This window comes from Numida meleagris, chromosome 6, assembly GCF_002078875.1.
Source record: "Numida meleagris isolate 19003 breed g44 Domestic line chromosome 6, NumMel1.0, whole genome shotgun sequence".
NCBI classification, from domain to species: Eukaryota; Metazoa; Chordata; class Aves; order Galliformes; family Numididae; genus Numida; species Numida meleagris.
The window spans coordinates 11,826,735-11,844,808 of NC_034414.1; the positions used below are offsets into that span (position 1 = coordinate 11,826,735).

General features: G+C 43.0%; 1 protein-coding gene across 7 annotated transcripts in view; it reads right to left on the bottom strand.

Moving 5' to 3' along the window:
- Positions 1 to 18,074, bottom strand: part of LOC110401027 (pleckstrin homology domain-containing family A member 7-like) — a 147,153-nt gene that overhangs the window by 128,907 nt on the left and 172 nt on the right. For 5 of the 7 annotated variants that reach the window (XM_021401597.1, XM_021401595.1, XM_021401594.1 and 2 more), the window contains exons 2-3: positions 17,919 to 17,995; positions 17,776 to 17,833 (exon numbers count right to left, since the gene is read on the bottom strand). In XM_021401597.1, coding sequence (XP_021257272.1) covers positions 17,776 to 17,833; positions 17,919 to 17,995 — 135 coding nt within the window. Of the gene's footprint in view, positions 1 to 4,922; positions 5,066 to 10,425; positions 10,518 to 17,775; positions 17,834 to 17,918; positions 17,996 to 18,074 lie in introns of those variants that run through there. The other 2 variants (XM_021401598.1, XM_021401604.1) reach the window with 2 other exon arrangements.

Genomic DNA, 18,074 nt, shown 5'->3' on the forward strand with positions numbered 1-18,074 from the left:
CATGTATCAACAGGCACATACATCTGTTGCATAGGTGTACAGATCTGGACTTCTACCAGCTTTCCTGCAGTTTAGCAGCAATTAATGTTAGAATTTATAGCGAAGAGCGGCAGAGCTTTCATGAGTAATTCAAGCAAAGCCTCAATTAAAACTTTCAAAACAATAACTACTTGGGGCCAATTACGACAGTACCTCTTCTGCAAACACGCTTGCTGAATCCACAAAGGGCGAACCACAGACAGCAAATGCTTAGCCTTAACTCACGTTTTTCTAGAGTTCCTTTAAAGTCACAAATCCAAATCTACCGTGCTTTTTACACTTTGGATTGTTGGCTCAACACTGAAAAGAATAGAGCTTTACTTTAGAGGTAGTTATTTCTGTGCTTCTATGCAAAACCAAGTTAAGGAGCTCTAAAACTAGGTGTTAATACAGTCTTACTAATGGCTAAAACATTGCTCCTAAGGAGTAAACAAAATGAGTTACCAGCACATGCACTTTCTCATTTCAACAAGATTAAAATTCCATAACAGCCTCAAAATGAAACTGTTAGAAGACACAGGAGCACTGCAGAACCCAGCTGAAAAATCTGTCAGGATATCTTTTCTTTCAGCATGTACTCAGTCTCCTCTTTTTTTTTTCTTTTTTTTTTTTGAAGCACATACATTACAACAGTGTTCTCACGTACAATAAAGTAAATAAGGCCAATAAAGGAGGTTTTCTTTTAAAGGGGAAAAAAAAAAGCAATGAAATAATATGATTTTTGCAAGTGAACTACAAAAATAAGCACACCACGTGCAAAGGCACATACATTCCAGGAAAAATATACAGCTCAATAAAAAAGAAATCCCAGTAGAGAACTACCAGCAGAAGAAGAACTGTAGAGAACATCAGCAGAACAATGAATGCTTTTCATGATAAATCACTGCGTGGCTAATCAAATAGAATCATTAAAAATTCACATCCATGTTATTCAACCGATGTAAGAAAATCCTTAGTGCCACTGTACCCTTCCACAAGATGTATTCAGAAAGCTTCAACCATCCTTTGAATAACCACGCAGACGTGCTGCAGAGCTGAACAACAAAAACACAACTGTCTGTTTTCCTGATGCAAACTACTGACTTTTAAAGGAATGATTTAATTACAAATTTCAATTACGAGTCTGTTTATTTTAGAATGTTAATTCTACAGCAAAAAATGCCAAGTGGCTGACGTCAAAATCCTAAGGGTATTCCCATGCCTTAATTTTTCAGAGAGACCTGATGCCTTTTTACAATCTGGTACAATACTTTAATGCTTTGAGACTAATAATGCATGGGTTCATTATTAAAGAAATAAGGTGGGTTTTTTTGTTTGTTTCTGTTTTTTTACTTTATACGTGAATTTGGTTGAGCAAAAAGTATGTTAGACAATCACCCATGCTTTGCTGCAGATAGAATTTTTGCTTAAACTTTTCAGGTTTTCTAAGTTGTTTGTGTAGTACTGGCAAATGCCTTCCCACCAATCTCAAAGCATGAACAATGGTTTACAAGGCTTAAATCACCCCATTTTAAATAAGCAAACACACCAAATCCCACCGCAATTATGCTCAGTGTTCAATGAGATCGGAAAGCCCCTGAAGATTAGTTGAGCTGGCATAACAAATCCAACCTGCCAGAACAATTCATCTGACTTCTGTGCTCCTCCCTGCTGCCATATTTCCTGAGGGATGCTTAAAACCAGAGCTATTTCAAGTTGGATAAACTCTTCCGGCATTCTGCTCCTGCATTCTTTTTTATGAGTAAAGAGGCCCCTTATCACGTGATGGTGAGGCTTGGGAATGAAGGTGAAGAACTGAAGAGCTTTAGCATGCCCTCTGAGCTGCGAGAGCCCACGTTGCTGTCGCAGACACCCACGACTTGGCACCTGATGAAACAAAGGCACACAGGCATCGATGCACAGGGAAGGAGCAACAGGTACAGGGCTGTAGGGCTTCCTGAAAGAACCCGTCTCGTCTCACCACAAAGAGCGGGCACCTCCGAATTAAATGGTGAGCCAAATTTACTACGCACAGTGTACAAGTCCAATTACTTCTCCCATTTACAATCTTGCTGATTGACAGTGATAAAGTGCAAACTCTACAAAATGTTTGCACGGCGGTATCTTGCATTAGTTACAGTACTTTACACTGCGGTGCTTATAGCACTTCCATTTACATTTCCTCCCATTTTATCAGTCTTCCACATAGAACAAACAGATACACTGTTCTTACCAGCACAACTTTCCACACTGAACTGCACTACTAAAAGTTACTGGTCCCAGAAAGAAAACAGTTCTAGCAACATATTTTCTCCATGTCTGATTTAATTCTTTGCTATCACTACCAGGTGGATCGTTTATTTTAAACCTCACCAGGTACAGAAATCAGAATGTGAAAACATTCTACTTTGAATTCTTAAACTTCATGTAATTACAAAAAAACATCCAACAATTCCACCTTAACAAGAAAAACAAAGATGTCAAGGTATTTCCTTTTAAGTTATGAAACTAAGGAGCTTGGAAAAGAGAAGCATGACTTCAATTCTTTTTTTCCCAAGAAGGATTCGTCCGCAGTCAGACATGCCAAAGCCATCCATTCCCCAGCGGTAGCAGAGCCGGCACCAGGAATGCCCTCTTGTGGCACAGCAGAAGCCTGCGGAGCCCTAATTCCCTCAGCCGCAATTAACACAAGAATGTATTTCTCAGGGCTTGCTCTGAAACTAATACGAGATAGGGAAGAATACAAGAAACGGGACTAAAACTGCAGACACTATCCAGAGTCTGAAGAAACGTTTGAACTTCATTTCTCTACACGGTGCTTTCTTTTTTTCTTTTGAGTGTTACTGTACACTAAGCAGTGGGAACCTCTGGTCCTTCTTGTAAATCTACGGGCAAATTCCTGGGAAAGCTGTTCCAGGAACTGAGTGCTGTTACTGTGACAGACTCCTGAAAGAGGACTCTTCATGCCTTTTGCAACCTTTTATTAAAGAGCACGTGTAAAAGCAGCTCCACTGGGCAAGTATGTGTGCATTTTGACACCTCCAACAATAGGAAACGACTTGCAAGCCTGCCTCCCTGCCATCCCCACAGACCCCGATTCTCAGAGGCGCACCACTGAAACGAGAGGCACAATCAACAAACGACAGCACAGCAATTTGTTTCCCCACGGAGCTAAGCTAACGCACTACATATTTTTCCGTTAAAGAAGCGTGACTGCGAAGGCCTCCGTTTCTTCACGTGAATGCAGCGTCCTTTGCACAGGTTTTATTTTTGCTGCTTTTTAACTCTCCGTCTGCCAAAACACCATTAGCGTAGCAGCACACATGCAAGCGAACCGAGGGGCACCAGGAGAGCCTTTCAGTGCAGCCAGGCCCCAGCAGGCTGATGCCCGGCAAGGGGGGCTTTCACCCCACACCCACAATGCAGCACCGTGGCGGGCGCATTCCTGAGCCGATCACTCTTGGTTGCATTTTCCCAAGCGATGGGGATTCAGACCGGCTGGCGGCATGCCACATTATTCATCAACAGAGTCACCAGCAACTTGTTTCCATCGCCCTGCTCAAGCGTAAGCACTGCCGTGAAAGGTGTTACTCCACTTGATCAAAACACAGCTCAGGCGGGAAGCGGTAGTTTGTAAGCACAGGAGCACCAGGTTTCAGCTGGCAGTTGCTTTGCAGCTGCCCAGGCCATGCTCTCATTTCCCTACAGCTCGCTGCTAGGAACAGGCGGGTTGGAGAGCATTAGGCTTATAGGAAGAACCATTCGGTTCCAAGAGGAGGAGATCCAATCAATATTTTCACCTCTGTGGAATAATTATCAGACAACAAATGAGAATACACCACTCTTTCACAGCCTGTGATAAGCCCCCAATCAAGGCCAGAATCTCAGGTGGAGCACTCAACCTTAGAAAAAGAACAAAACATTCTGATGGTCTATCTGACACTTTCTGCTTTCAGACAGAAACTGTCCATGCTTGGTTTACGAAAAGGCATTCTCAAAGTTTTTAATTGAAGTTCCAAGCTATGAGAGAAATTTCTTAAAAACACTTGTTACCAAGCAATGCATATTTAAATAAAGTTATTACTTAAACGTTAGTGAAAATACTACATTACTTCATTAGTGAGAGCACAGACAAACTTAAAGATTGTTTTTTTGGACAGGTGTCACTGAGCAGTTTGTGTGCAGGTGAGACACAAACCTCCCTGCAAAGAGCCAGGACATTCTTTGTGTCCCGTGATTTCGTGGCACCTTGGGATCCCCTCCCATCCCAAACTGCAGGGCAGCCACGGAAACACATCGCTGACACTCAACATAGAAGCATGTTCCGGGGGCAAAGCCCACTGACCACATCACAGAGCTCCTCAGGGATCTCAGAACTGCACAGCAGAAGGGTCAGAGCGCTCCCCAGCCCAGCACAACCACGTGGGAAACCAGAGGGACCTGAGGTATCCATATCACTCCGCTCACACGGCGTTTTCAGTAAAGATTCTCAAAGCAGAGTGAATCAGGAGTCATCAAGCTGAGATTTTCCAGGTGTAACAGTTCAACAGCTCTTTACTTTCCACGATCAATGAATTTTTTCACTCCGCTTGAAATCAGTAAATCAATATAGCCCCCTTCAGAGTTATTCTTTCTTGTCCATTTACTACATTGCAACCTTATTACCTAAAAGAAAGCATTAACAATCAGACTGAGTAAAGCCAGCCCAGAAGAAAAAAAAAAAAAAACTGTTACCTGGTCAAGATGCCCGCCTGCCAAAGCTGAGGTCTCTCACAGCTTTACCTAGCTTTCCCCCATTGCTTGAGGAACTTAAGGAACACGTGTGCATGTACATAAACCCTTGTACAAGGAGTGGTATGGGTCGGGGAAGAAGAGAAAAAGAAATCACCAGGTTTCCTTATTACCTCAGAGCAGCTGTTAAGTCGCGCCTCAGACGCTAAGCAGTAGTGCTGCAGCTTTGCGAGGCTTCCTCTTCACCCAGCCTTCCTCAGGCACATCGTAACAACGTTCTGCTCTCCATAACCCAGCCCAGACCACCAACTGTGGAGCTTTCCCTGGTGTTCGCAGCTCTCCGAGCCTCGCTGTCCTCCGCTCCTGGAAGGAAGTGCTCAGTTTCTGTACCCACCCATCTTGACTCAGCAAGCCTCCTCTCCAGGGCACCGGTTCACCCATTCAGACAGAGAACACCCCTTCCCAGCCCCTACAGGAAGTACTCGCTCATAATCCTTGAGTAGTTGAATGCTAAGAAGGTTTGTCTGTCATTTACAGTTTCGATTCAGTGTGTGTGTGTTTAAACAAATGGCACTGACAATTCAAGCCAGAACTGTCCGTGCCTCAGTACTGCTGATGGAATAGGAACACTTTCCCATCAGCAGCAGCATCCACATCGTGGCTAGAAGCAGGTCTAGGTTCAGCAGGCAAGTACTGAGCTGCCTGTTGTAGGTCCCTTGCTTGTTTCCAGCTTCTTTGAGCTATTAAGACCATACACAATATAAGATGTCCTTATACAAGCCAACTTTTAAAAGGCAGCTGTGGCATTTAAGATAAGTCTCTTTAGCAGGCAATCTAAGAAGACATCTATGCTTATAAGAATTTTTTTTTTAAACTATAAGTATCTACTAAGCAGTAGCCCACTTGAGTGAGTTGGTCTGCCCTTTTTCCAGCACTTGAGCACTTGCTTTCCACAACAGACAGTCCCTAAAACTGTTTTTTTCCTAGAGGGTTTTCTTTATTTCCCAAAGGTGCATTACTTAAACCTGTTTTTCGTGCCCTATAGAAACTGGTTTTAACACCTTTGGGAAAGGCTGGGGGAAGGGACTATCAACCTAAGACCTAGAAAGCTTTAAAGGAGATTCCTCTCCTGTGGTATTTCAGATTAGGTACAAACTCCTTCCTCTAATTGTTGGAGCTGTTGAGAAAAAAACATCCATCCTCAGAATTAAATAGCTTGCATAAAAAGTTTCACCATAAGAGTTACCCGAGTCTATTTGAACATCGAGTCAGTGATTAGATCTTTATCCCACTCAGTGTTAAAGGTCCAGACATCAAAAATCAAAGGAAAATTAACAGGACATCTACAAGTAAAAAGCTTACTGCAGATCTGTCTGACCTTTCAACAGCTGAAACAGTAAAAATATCAAGGAGGACTTAGAACTGCTCCTACTGTTTTCTGAGCTTTTGAATAAGACATAACCTTTTTTCTTAGCATCCAGAAAAATACCCGAAGCAGAGCTATTTCTCCTACAGCCATTTGTCTCAACAAGCAGCATGTTAGATAACGCTGTTCTACGAAGATGGCAAGTGCTCACTTCTGAGAGGATTTGCCTAGTATGAGATAGGAAAAAAAGCTTCCACTATACAAACCCTTACAGACTTTGTTCTGCTTGAGCTTTCTGAAGAATTTTCAGTGTTTTTATTTTTTTGAGGAAGGGGTGGTTCCCACATCATTATAAATGCATTTTAACATAAACTCATTTAAAAGCATTGAAACACCTACTCGTTAGGTAGTGGGTGTCATTTCCGTGTTTCAGTCTTACAGGATTTCCATCTGCCTTGAAGAATGGTACTCATTATAAATGTATTTGCCATCCTAGATACAATGACATGGAAAAAAAAAAAACACTTGAAAATTTTCTTACACACAGTACTTAAAATCCTAGGTTTTGTGGTTAGTTGTTGGCGTTGTGTTTTTTTCCCCCCAATAGCAAATGAAATGTAAAGGCATGTTTTTATGAGTTGATGTGCTATTCTACACAAATCCTTCCCACACAAATGTATCCCACAGTATCACAAACCACACTTTAACAAGTCAACTTGCCCATAACACATGGGGATTAAGTAATTCCTGTACCTCTGGACTACTTTGCAAAGTTTATTCAATGCTTTAGTTTCCGGGCAGGCACAGTGAAAATATTTCCTCTTCTTATTCAGCTATGTCAGAAGCTCAGAAAAACTACAGGAAAACACTTAAGTTCATTTTTAATTTATGACCAGGTAGGAACAGAAGATCAAATTAACAGAGTTCCAGCTTAAAATCTGCCCAAAATTAGAACGTAACACATCAAGATTTACAATTTATAATGACCTGAAGCACTCAGAAAAAAAAAAAAATCCATCGAGATATTTAAAAATCCATTTCTATCACCTACTCATAACAGACATTTTATTTTAGCTCAATTCAGAAATGAAATTCAAGTGAGATCCACCTATTTGCTGCCACAACTTAAATCGATTTCAGACCTCTACTCCAGATCATCAAACATCCATTTCTGGAAACACTGGTACAGCACAAGATGTCCACTGAAGGATTTCATATGCCATATCCAGAAAAAATTTAAAAAATCACGCAAACGAGTCCAAGTAAGTAAAACTATTTCAGTTGTCAAGCTGGGTAAATTTCACAGATAGAAGTAGTTCTGCTCATGAAGACAGGAGTTCTGACTAATGCTAAATTCTACCACCTCCACTTGACACAAAAAGTAATTTATTTGATTGTTAGACAGAAATTGTTTGCGTCTACTGCACAAGTTGATAAAAGCTTCCAGGAAGGCTGGGTGTTCTTACACACATCCATCCCTACACGGCAGGACCGAGTGTTTCCTAACCATTTACTTTGTACCTGATGAACTCAGCTGAACCTAAGGAAAGCCAGGACCCTATGGAGCAGCAAGCACACTACTTCCAAATCAGCCAAAATCATAGGGGCTCTACTAACACACTTGTTACACTCTGATTCTTCACGTGGACACTTTTCAGAGATGGTAGCACTCAGAAGTCATACCTTCATAGCTGTAGTCACCTCCCTGGAAGACAAGCCTTATACTGCTATTTAGTGTTTTCACTGCGAACTTTAGCAGCCAAAATAAATGGAACATCAAGTTAATCGGCTGAGCTGAGTGAATAAAAACACTAAAACAACTAATACAATAGGAGTACAATTTCTAATCTTTGCAGCTATCAGATTTCCATGTGACTGCAGAACCAGAATACGTTTGAGAGAATACTAAATAATTTTGTTAATCGAACACAGAACCATGCTGAATTTGCCTCTTCACTTACATGTTTTTACAGAATGCTGCAATTCACCAGGAGCAGCATTCTCAGCATGTTTCTCTAAATCAGTTTCACCCAAAACCATTAGGCAGACCTGATAACAGGTGGAAAAGTGTTCGTTATCAGTAACAGAACTCCTACAGGTGAGATGAAAGGAGGAAAGGTTAATTTACCGCTTACATTTCACAAAAACACAAGAACTGCCCATGTTGAACTTCATTCTTAAACAGACCGTACTACCTACATTTGGACCATCACTTTATTCAGCTCATTAGTAGACCTCCTGATTGCACTTCTACCCATGCAAATCTTTAAAAATTCATCAAGAATGAAATGTCTGAAATTTTATTTCCACAGGAAACAAGCCTAATATTCACGTGCAGGCCATTATCTGTAAAAATAACTTTTTTTCCTATTCCCACATAAAAGCATAATGTACCTCACCATAGTTACAGAAACCACTCTGGAAATAGCTGCCTGACAGCCTAAACAAATTTAAAAGCCTTCTCATCTTCCTACACAAATAGAATTCTCTTCTGCACATCAATAATTCAAAAATCCTTGTAGCCTTATTCCAGACATGACTTAAAAATACAATCTGTGGCTGTTTCTTCTTAAAAGATTTCAGGCAGCGTTTTATCTATCTTCTGCATCCACGGTTCGCTTGAACTTCTGTTGTCTTCCAACCACGGCAACACAGAAGAGCGTGCTGGTCATCACACATTCTCCGCATCTCCTGACAAAGCCACTAACACTTTTGCAGCACTTCACATTTATCAGTAAGGGAAAGGGAAACTACCACCACTATATAAAATTTCCTATGATTTGTAAACTTCTCGGCAAGGACTTTCCTTCACCAATATGACAGTTCCCGCATAACAAATACTGGGTATTACCACTGACATTCAACCGCAATAAAAATCCCTAAGCAAAATCTGAATTTTATGCCAAGTAATCACGTACTGAAGAAAATGCCACTCATGGAAATATACAGGAAATCAAAGAAGTGAGTGCTGTTTTACTTCACTGTCAAATGGCATTGTCAAACTCCTCAGTAATCCAGTTTTCTTTCCCCCGTTCTGCGTTTTCAATACTTTCTTAGACAACTCAGTACTCTCCAGGGTACAGAAATGCAACTCTCGAGAAAGGCTTTGTTGGAGATGCAGACAACCGGCTTCTCAAGCAAGTCAGCTTTAAGAGAAAAAAAAAATAACAAAACAGCCACTGACACCAAGGAACATCTGTTATACTAACACCTGATGAAATTAAGATTTATCACTTCACCGTTTCAACTGGAAGGGCTAAATACAATGAAAAATGAATATACCGAAGCCTGACGTGGTGCCTGTAATCTGTTTTTTTTTTTTTTTAAATAGTTTTATACAGAGATTTCACACGAGAGAAGTTAAAAAGTCATTGTGGGTTTTCTGTTTGAGGGGTTGCTTTTTGTAAATGAGCTTCAGCGGTGACTCACTGCATGACTAACTGGACGAGCAAAAGGAAGGGGCTTAGACTATTCAAAATTGAATACTGAGCCAACACACACAAGCGCTGAAGGAACAAATCTTATCACTCCCTGAAAATATTTCAGGTATTCAAGCATTCCCGCGCTAAAAAAGAAAAGCACAGAAGAAGCACTTGAAGAACAGCATCTTCCGAAGACGTGCAAGGAAGGAAATAAAGGCATTGCTGCAAGTCACTTGACAAGACCATTGTCTTAAATGGAAAACAAGCAAAAAATTCTCACTTTAAAAAACAGTACATTGGCAACAGAATCTCTTTTTACAACCTAAAATAACTACTCAAGAGTGTATGAAGTGCCAGTTTAAAATAAATAAATAAAAAGTTACATTTGTAAGAGCTGATATCCTGAGGCAGCAACAATAAATAATGACTAACTGATGAGGGCTGTCATCTAAGAACAGCGGGTTTCATTATTTTGCAGCTAACTGCAATTGATTTTAATTCAGTCCAGGCAATTCAGCGTGGTCTTGAACCAACTCATCCTCTGTGGGACAACTGCTCCCATCTACACATGGTCAGACTAAACTCGTCGTGCAAACAGCTGCTGTTACGACTCCTGATCTCCAGAAAAATGCACTGAAAAGATGAATGCTGCTTTACCCACCAGTGAATCGTACCCATTAGTACAGCTCTGCCTGCTGATACCCTTCAACATTCCGCTGAAGGAGATCTGGCAGATCTATTTGGTTAAGTCCAATTTCTTTCTCTTTGAACCAAAGTAGGCATTGAACTCAAACACTAAGAGATTCATCTGCAGAGCACGCATTTCAAACACCTAAAAATTAGCTTTTAAAGATACCTATTAAAAAAACAAAGAAACAAACGACCCACCTTCCATTGGCCTTTTGACCTCTGATCTGCTGCGGCTGATAAACAAACTGTGCCCCCAGTTCTTCTCTGTTCTCCATTCTATTAACACCAGCATCTTAAGTCAATCGAAAGGAGTCATTCTTCCACCCAGAAAAAGGGGCAGAGAAATACCAGTTACCTGAAAGTTCCTGCTCCACCATTTTGCTAATTTGAAGACAACTGTGAAACTATGACATTTTGAAACAAATATGCAGCTTGCAAGAAGCCAGTAACTCTACTTTTTTTTCAGATGAAACGCAGTAGAAAGTTACGAGCAGCTTTGCTGCTTAGTCGTATTTCACCACACAATGCTCCTGGAAAATCACCTGCATGTCGCAATATCGTCATCTGTTTACAGAAAACTCAATACTCTGTTCTTAGTTTGGCCTCTAGGAAGTGAATAAAAATCATAATAATGCTAGACATAGCATCGTAAATAAAATTTAGTATTACTCAAATGCTTCATTTCAGTGTACCTAAAACTCATTTACAACTTTTGGGTGGAGTTTTTTGGTTTTTGTTTTTGTTTTTTTTTTTTTAACTAAAGATAGAACCTTCAGAATACAGACAAGCAACAAAGAACATAAGGGCTTAAACCTCCAGGAAGAAAAGCACGAACTTACTACTGACAGCACACTTTTCTACCTGTCTAGACAAGTCAGTGATGTTCTTGCCAAGCACACACGGCAGACAATCAAAAAAAGAAAAAAAAAGGTTGGGAGCTTAACCAGATTCTTCCTGGATTGCAACTTCTTTCTTTAATTAGCAATCTTCATTCAAATTAGAAGTTCTGTTTCTAAGGACAGCAGTACCTCAGAGCAGACTTTTTTCAATGGTCTAATAATGCTGCAGGAAAAGACAATTAAGCTACAAGTAGGATGAGGTTTTAGCTCCATCCTTTGTTGTCGTAAAAGCCAAGGGCATTAAAAATAAATAAATTTTAAAAAGCACACCTAGGAGGCAAAGTCAAATCAAATTTGATTCAGCAGCAAATGTGAATGTACAGCCATACTGGATAGTATCTGATATGATATTAGTAAAAGTGACACTGCATTATTCCACTTGCTCTTTGCAAGGTTGCATCATTACAATACTAATGCAACATACTTAATCTGTACCAACGAAATGTAAATATTTGAGATGATGGCCAACTTTGATCAATAGGGAAATCAAAACTCATTTTAGAATAATCCATCTGCAGCAACTAGAAGGATTGGAAAACACAGGGCGCAGCCTGCATCCAAGTACTTCACAGCACACACTTCCCCCTTTGCTGAAGCACTTGTTTAGTACAAGGCTCTTTAGTATTGCCAGCCTCATCTGGAAAATGTACTTTTTCATTTTCTCCATTATAAAATACAAAAACATCTTACATGAGATATTTGTCTGCAAATAAGTAAGACTGATAGATTGGTAGATTGAAGCAGCAACTTTCTTCAACAAAATATGTACTATTAATACCAAGATTTTGCTGTACCAAATATTGTAAATCATCTTTTTTTTTTTTTCAAGCAATAAACAAAACCAAATTAAGTGTTGAATAGATAGATTATCTGTTTCCTCATCTGAAGCGGTAGATGTACTACACACTTCTAAAAGTAGTCTAAAATGTTAGCACCAGACTTTAAAAGCTACTTTTTAAGACTAGGGCTATACCTGTATATTACAATTGTGTTTATTTTTCATCTTTGCATCTCAGCAAGACTTTCAGAACCACTGAAACCCCCACTGCGATGTACCTAAAACAAGATGCATGTGGTCCCATGCACACAATCCCAGTGAACACAGAAGCACACCCTGCTTCGGGAACGAGGATGAATGGCTGAAGTTTTTCTGACCGATTCATGTTAAAAGATACAAGAAAGCGAAATGAAAGGAAGACCTCACGTGCAAAGTGGATGCCAGCAGCTCTGGAACCAAATGATACCCTTGTTCCTGAGCTACAAACTTAAGTCAGTCGCATAACCCAAAACAGAACAAAAGAATGTTCCTCTATTTCCCAGAGGAACTTGGGTCATCAGAAGTGCTCAACACTCAAAGCAGCATCTGAAGTTAACAGAAATTATGCTTTAAATATGTTACCCTCACTTTCCTCCTCAGGTAATCAAAGTTCAGTTTTCCATCAACTAAATGTGTATTTTGGAAGAAAGGCAACAGGGGCTGACAAACCAAGCTAAGCACCTTTTGGTGCAGCCACGCTTTAAAAACAAACAAAAACTGGCACCTCCCCCTATACACTCATCCCCCTCCCCCCAGCCAGGGAATGCACACAATGCTCCTCTTCATACACATCACGGAATCAAACTGCACGTGGTATTCTCCCTGTGCAAAGTTCCAAGCCGGCTCTTCTAGAGGACACCCTGCAATCCAGGCAGCACGAACCCGGCTCTCTCCTTTCTCTGAGATCTACAAAGTACTTCTTTTGCTGCCTGCAATTTTTAGCAACCTCTGCCTGAGTACAAATCTATCAGCATTTATTTGACTCTGTACTGAGTGATTCCTCATTTTAACTGTCGTCAAGGAGGAGATTTATGCGTTGCCCTAACTTGAATGAAACACAGCTACCGCACCTACCCTTCACATCCAATATTCCCATCGCAGTTTCGCTCACCGGCCAAAATTGATTAAACAAGCTGCGTGCTCAAGCCTGGAGCTGGAGCCCAAAGGGCAACAAGAGACCGAGAAACAGCTACAAACAATACAGCTTACTTTATATAGCTCTTCTTTTCCGCACTGCCCAAATAGGTCACTTCTTGGATAATAAACTGGCAACGACGAAAAGCAGGCAGGCGGGCGGGAGGGCAGGCAGACCCAGGCCGGGCCGCTCCTCCCCGCGCTAACCTCGTCCCCGTGAGCCAGCAGAGGCCGCCACAGACCGCCCGGCCCTGCACGGCTGCGGAGCGGCACGGCTTCCCTCCCCTGCTATCTCAACATGAAATCCCATTCTGGCATTTTACTTCCACTTCTTAATTTTATACCTGTTTTCCCGCCCATACGAGTTACGTCGACGAAGCCTAGTCCCCTCAATGGCAACTCTTAGTTCCAGCAGCGAACCGCAACCTGCAGGCTGCTACATACAGACATCTATCCGAACGACGGCCTTAACTGCTGCTGTGGAACCAGACAACATTTCTTCCCCCACAAGTTTCTCTGTGATGCTTTAGAGCACGCGGTCCTTTCACTTCACCAGGGACTATCCCCAGATTCCCTGACGGTGGTGCAAACTTCCGTCCTGGTTGCTTACGCTCCCACTCGGCCCCAGTTACATCCATTTTACTCCGCTTCAGAACTGCACACACCCCAAGCTGATAGCGCACGGCAAAGTGAAGCGCTTCCCTCTAGCCAGCTGCTCACAGGAGGATATCACCTCATGCTGTATACTGATCTGTACTCTCACTGAGACCTCTTATCGAAGCATGGGGTCAAAGACCACAGGCAACACCTCCTATGTTGAAGATCTCATTTCGAGGCACATCATCACTCCTACTCACAGCAATAACGTGCTACGATATCTTCTACAACAATAACCATGATGGAAAACAGGGTAGAAAAGAAATATTCTGTCTTTAGAGCAGGCCGTGAAGTACACAGTAAGTACTGCGCGTGCCCACCTGAACAGCCACTAAACAGAAGCCACCTTGGACGTATGACTAGGAACGGGGAAGACATCAGTTTCTGTAGGGCAAAAGAAACACGCTGACCACATTTATTAATGAGATTATAAAACAATCTTCTCAGATAATCAAAACAACTGAACTCAATGATCCAGATGTTCTCTCCCCCTTCTCTCATCAAACAGTCGCTAGCTGAGTCATCACCTATAGCCCACACAGAGGTGAATCCAAGCTCCTGCATGGTTTTCTGCGACACAGGAGCTGCATATGTGTTTGGCAGAGCAGAATCAAAGTTACTAACACAGACTTCAGTTTGGTGCTCACCACCTTGGTGTTCTGCCCAGTTCTGGTATTTCATAGAATGGCTTGGGTTAGAAGGAACCTCAGAATCATCTAGTTCCAACCCCTCCACCACAGGCAGGGCTGCCATCCACTAAATCAGGCACAGATTTACATCCAAGTATCACATATGCTTTTTCCTATATACAAGAGGAAAAAAAAAAAAAGGCACATTTAAGAGCAAAAGCTGCAAACAGTTACAGACTTCTGCTAGGAACAACAGCCCCTAAAAGCTTTGTTTCTTGAACATCTACTGCTACCTGAACAAGTGCCCAAAGTGGATATAGTTCAGTGAAAAACCGATTCCGGAAATCCATCAACAAAAGGTCACCTTCAGCTGTTTCAGTGCTGACTGCTGCTTGTTTGTTCCTAACTTTACAATTTGAATGCAATATTACCGTGGCATTTTAAAGCAAACTCTACAGCTTCCAGTACACCATTTTAACACAAGTCAGCCAGGTATTAAGACTGGAGGAACAGATCCTTTTACATCCATATCTCAACCTTTCAGAGCTATAAGAAGGTAACAACAACAACAACAAAATTACAGACTTCCAGTGCTTTTCAACTGTCCTAAGTTTTTGGGAGGTAAGAAAAACAAGCATATTGAAGTAAAAGTGTAAATTATAATGTGTACACATACTGTTTTTCTATCATCATTACTTTCCCCGTGTGTCACATCTCCTTCCCCAGAAAGTCTGCTGGCCAAGCCTACCGGCTCCTGTCAGCAACCCAGCTACCTGAAACAAACCACAGCAAGTGTTTCAAGTGCTCATTCAATCCCACATACGTTTGGCAACATTCTTCCTGCAGTGATTCCGACATAAAGCAGTTGCCCAACATTCGCAATGCATTTCATAAACATCAGCAGAGAAAACAAAACAGGAGAGAGGTGAAAGAGTAGCGCAAGCCATCACAGGCACTTGAAGTCAGAAAGCAAGATGTCTGTGATACTATCAGGCACAGAAACATTCGAACCTATGACCAATCCCAAGTCAGTATTCCTCTTAAAATGGATGAAAGACTGGCAGGCTAAGCCAACCTAATACTTATCTTTTGATAAGAAAAATTGTTGTTTTTCACACATCCTCGTCTCTCAAAGAATAAAGGAAATAAGTCACAGAGGATGATACAAGTCTAACAGCTCATACGCAAAGGTGACCACATTGCAACCAATCATAATCAGTGTCTGTATTGAGTTGAGCTGATGATGCTATGTCTCTATCTGATTAAGAGTAACAAAGATGCTGAGGTTTTGTACGTATGGAAAGACACTTAAAACCATACAAAAAGGTACCCCATTTTTTCTCCTTGGGGCAAGCTATCTAAGCTGCAAATAAGTTGCAAAAGTGAGATTTTATCTAAACCACCAAGCAGAGATCCAAAAAGATCAGTTTCTACATCATTTATTTAGTGGTTTTAGGATAGAAGGCAGGACTACACTCACAGCATTTGCTGCTCTCAAGAAAACTTGAAAAATAATCGGTAGAGAAAATCACTCAGGAAGACCTGGATGCGCAGAAGTGGGAAGAGCTAGAATGCAGCTTCTTACATGACTTCCTCATACAAATTACAGTCCTAAAAGTTAAAGCAGCAAAGGGAAAGAAAGAGTGGGATGCATCAGTCAATTGGCAGCACTCGCACGTGCTGTCTGCCTGGGCGTCTTTCCCAAAAAGGCAAACAAACTAAAACGCAGGAAGCTGAGAAGTTTCTAAAACCCAGAAAAGCATTTTTGCAACAAAGATGACCGACTTCATATTGCAAGAAGGGCAGAGAGGCGCTTATCAGCTTTTCTTTTACTGTTTGCTGCTTCAGGACTGCCCACAGTACTGACAAAAAGAATAAAGGCACAAAAGTAAATAGACATCAAATTAATTACTTTTAAAAATCAAAGACAGCTCACATCCAACACTCAGCCTAACATTTTGATTACTGCCATCCTAGAAATTAGTCATGCAAGTGGAGTTGGCCTATGTATATTTAAATACTTGACACCATGTCCCACACAAAATTATTTAAATTACAATTAATATAAGACCTAGAAGAGAGAGAAAGAAGTAAATCAAAGAGGAAACTACAACAGGTCACATTTAAAGTGGAAATTATGGCAAGAGAGACAGGCAGCTCGCAGCATTCCTCCCAGCCCCATTCAATAAATTAGTAATTAAGGAGCAAGAACCGAGTGCGTGCTCACAAAATTTCTGTGGATGACAACCAACTGGAAACTATCACTAGCTAACCTTGCCTCTTTTAAGAGGCAGTTAAAGAAGAGCTCACAGTTTTTGTGAACTGGAGTGCTATTAAACGGAATAGCACGAGATGTGAAATCATGCACTACGGGACCAGCAGCCTTTCTGTTCTGTAAGCTGAGAACTCATCACGTGGGAGCAACACAGGAGCGATGAACAGAGCAGCGAGCTATGGAAATCCCTGTCTAAGGACGCTGAAGTTTACATGAGCAAAAGAGGGGCTCAACGTGGTCATGGGAAAAAGAGAAAAGCAGAGAAAATCCACGTGGCTCTGGGGCCTCTGAGAGGAGCAGCGCAAGGGGAAGCATCACCGCTGCAGAAGATACAATGTCTGGGGAATCTGAAGGGGTACAGCAAAACATCTTCCAGTCCGAAACCGCTGCCGCCCTCTCACAAAAGTTGTTCTTGACTAAAGGATGGCCAAGTTTACCTGACTGCTGTGTAAAACACGCATTCCCTTCTGTAATACACACTTCATTTTCTGAAGCAACTCCAGCTCAAGCTGAAGAACGCTATTAGCACCAGTCGGGACAACACACTGCGCACAAGTGTAGTTCAACGGGTCCGAAATCGAAAGTTCTGCAATGGTCTGACGAACAAGACACAAAAAGCCTTCCACACAAAGCAGCCGGGACTAAACCCACCACTCAGCGCCGCTGGGGCTCTCCGCATCAGCCATACAGGCACGGGGGGAGGGGGGGGCTTTTCATCACGAGCCACGTACGCGCAGAGCTCCTCGGAGCCGTGCACGCCTCTCCGGCCGGGCGCCCAGGCGCTAAGTTGGCGCTCACACGGCGCGGAGCCCCGCGCTGCCGCCCCGCGCACGAGCAGCGCCGCTCAGGCCGGGCTGCTGCTGCCGCCGCCGCCGCCCGCCCCGCCCCGCGCCCACACACGCAGCGCCCACACAGCCGACGCGGGGCCGGGGAGCGCTCCACCTGCCGCGAGCCGCGCTTTTCAGTACCAGGAAGAAACGGGGGGGGGGGAACCAACCAAACAACCAACCAACCAACCAAGCAGCCGCCCGGGGGGAAACCTGTTGCCGGCCGCGCTGAAGGAGCCGCTCCACCCGCCGCAGCCCCGCGCCCAACTTTCCCCATCCCGCGCCCCCCCCCCCGGGCCGCAGCACTCACTCGATGAAGTAGCTGGCGCCCTCCTCCGAGAAGCCCTCCTCCCAGCCGCGGGGCAGGTCTGCGGGGACAGAGAGAGGAGGGGCGGTGAGCGCACGGCCCGCGCCCCTCGGGGCGGCGGGGGGCGCGGGGACGCGAGCACCCACCGGAGCGGATCATGTGTCCCGAGTTGACGGGCTCCCCGGTGCGCGGGTGCAGCCAGGTGGTGCTGCGGGTCAGGTCGCTGCGGGGGAGAGGCGGAAACGTGCACCTGTTAGCGGCGGGAAGCGGCGGGCGCGCGGGCGAGCGCGCGGCCACCCCCC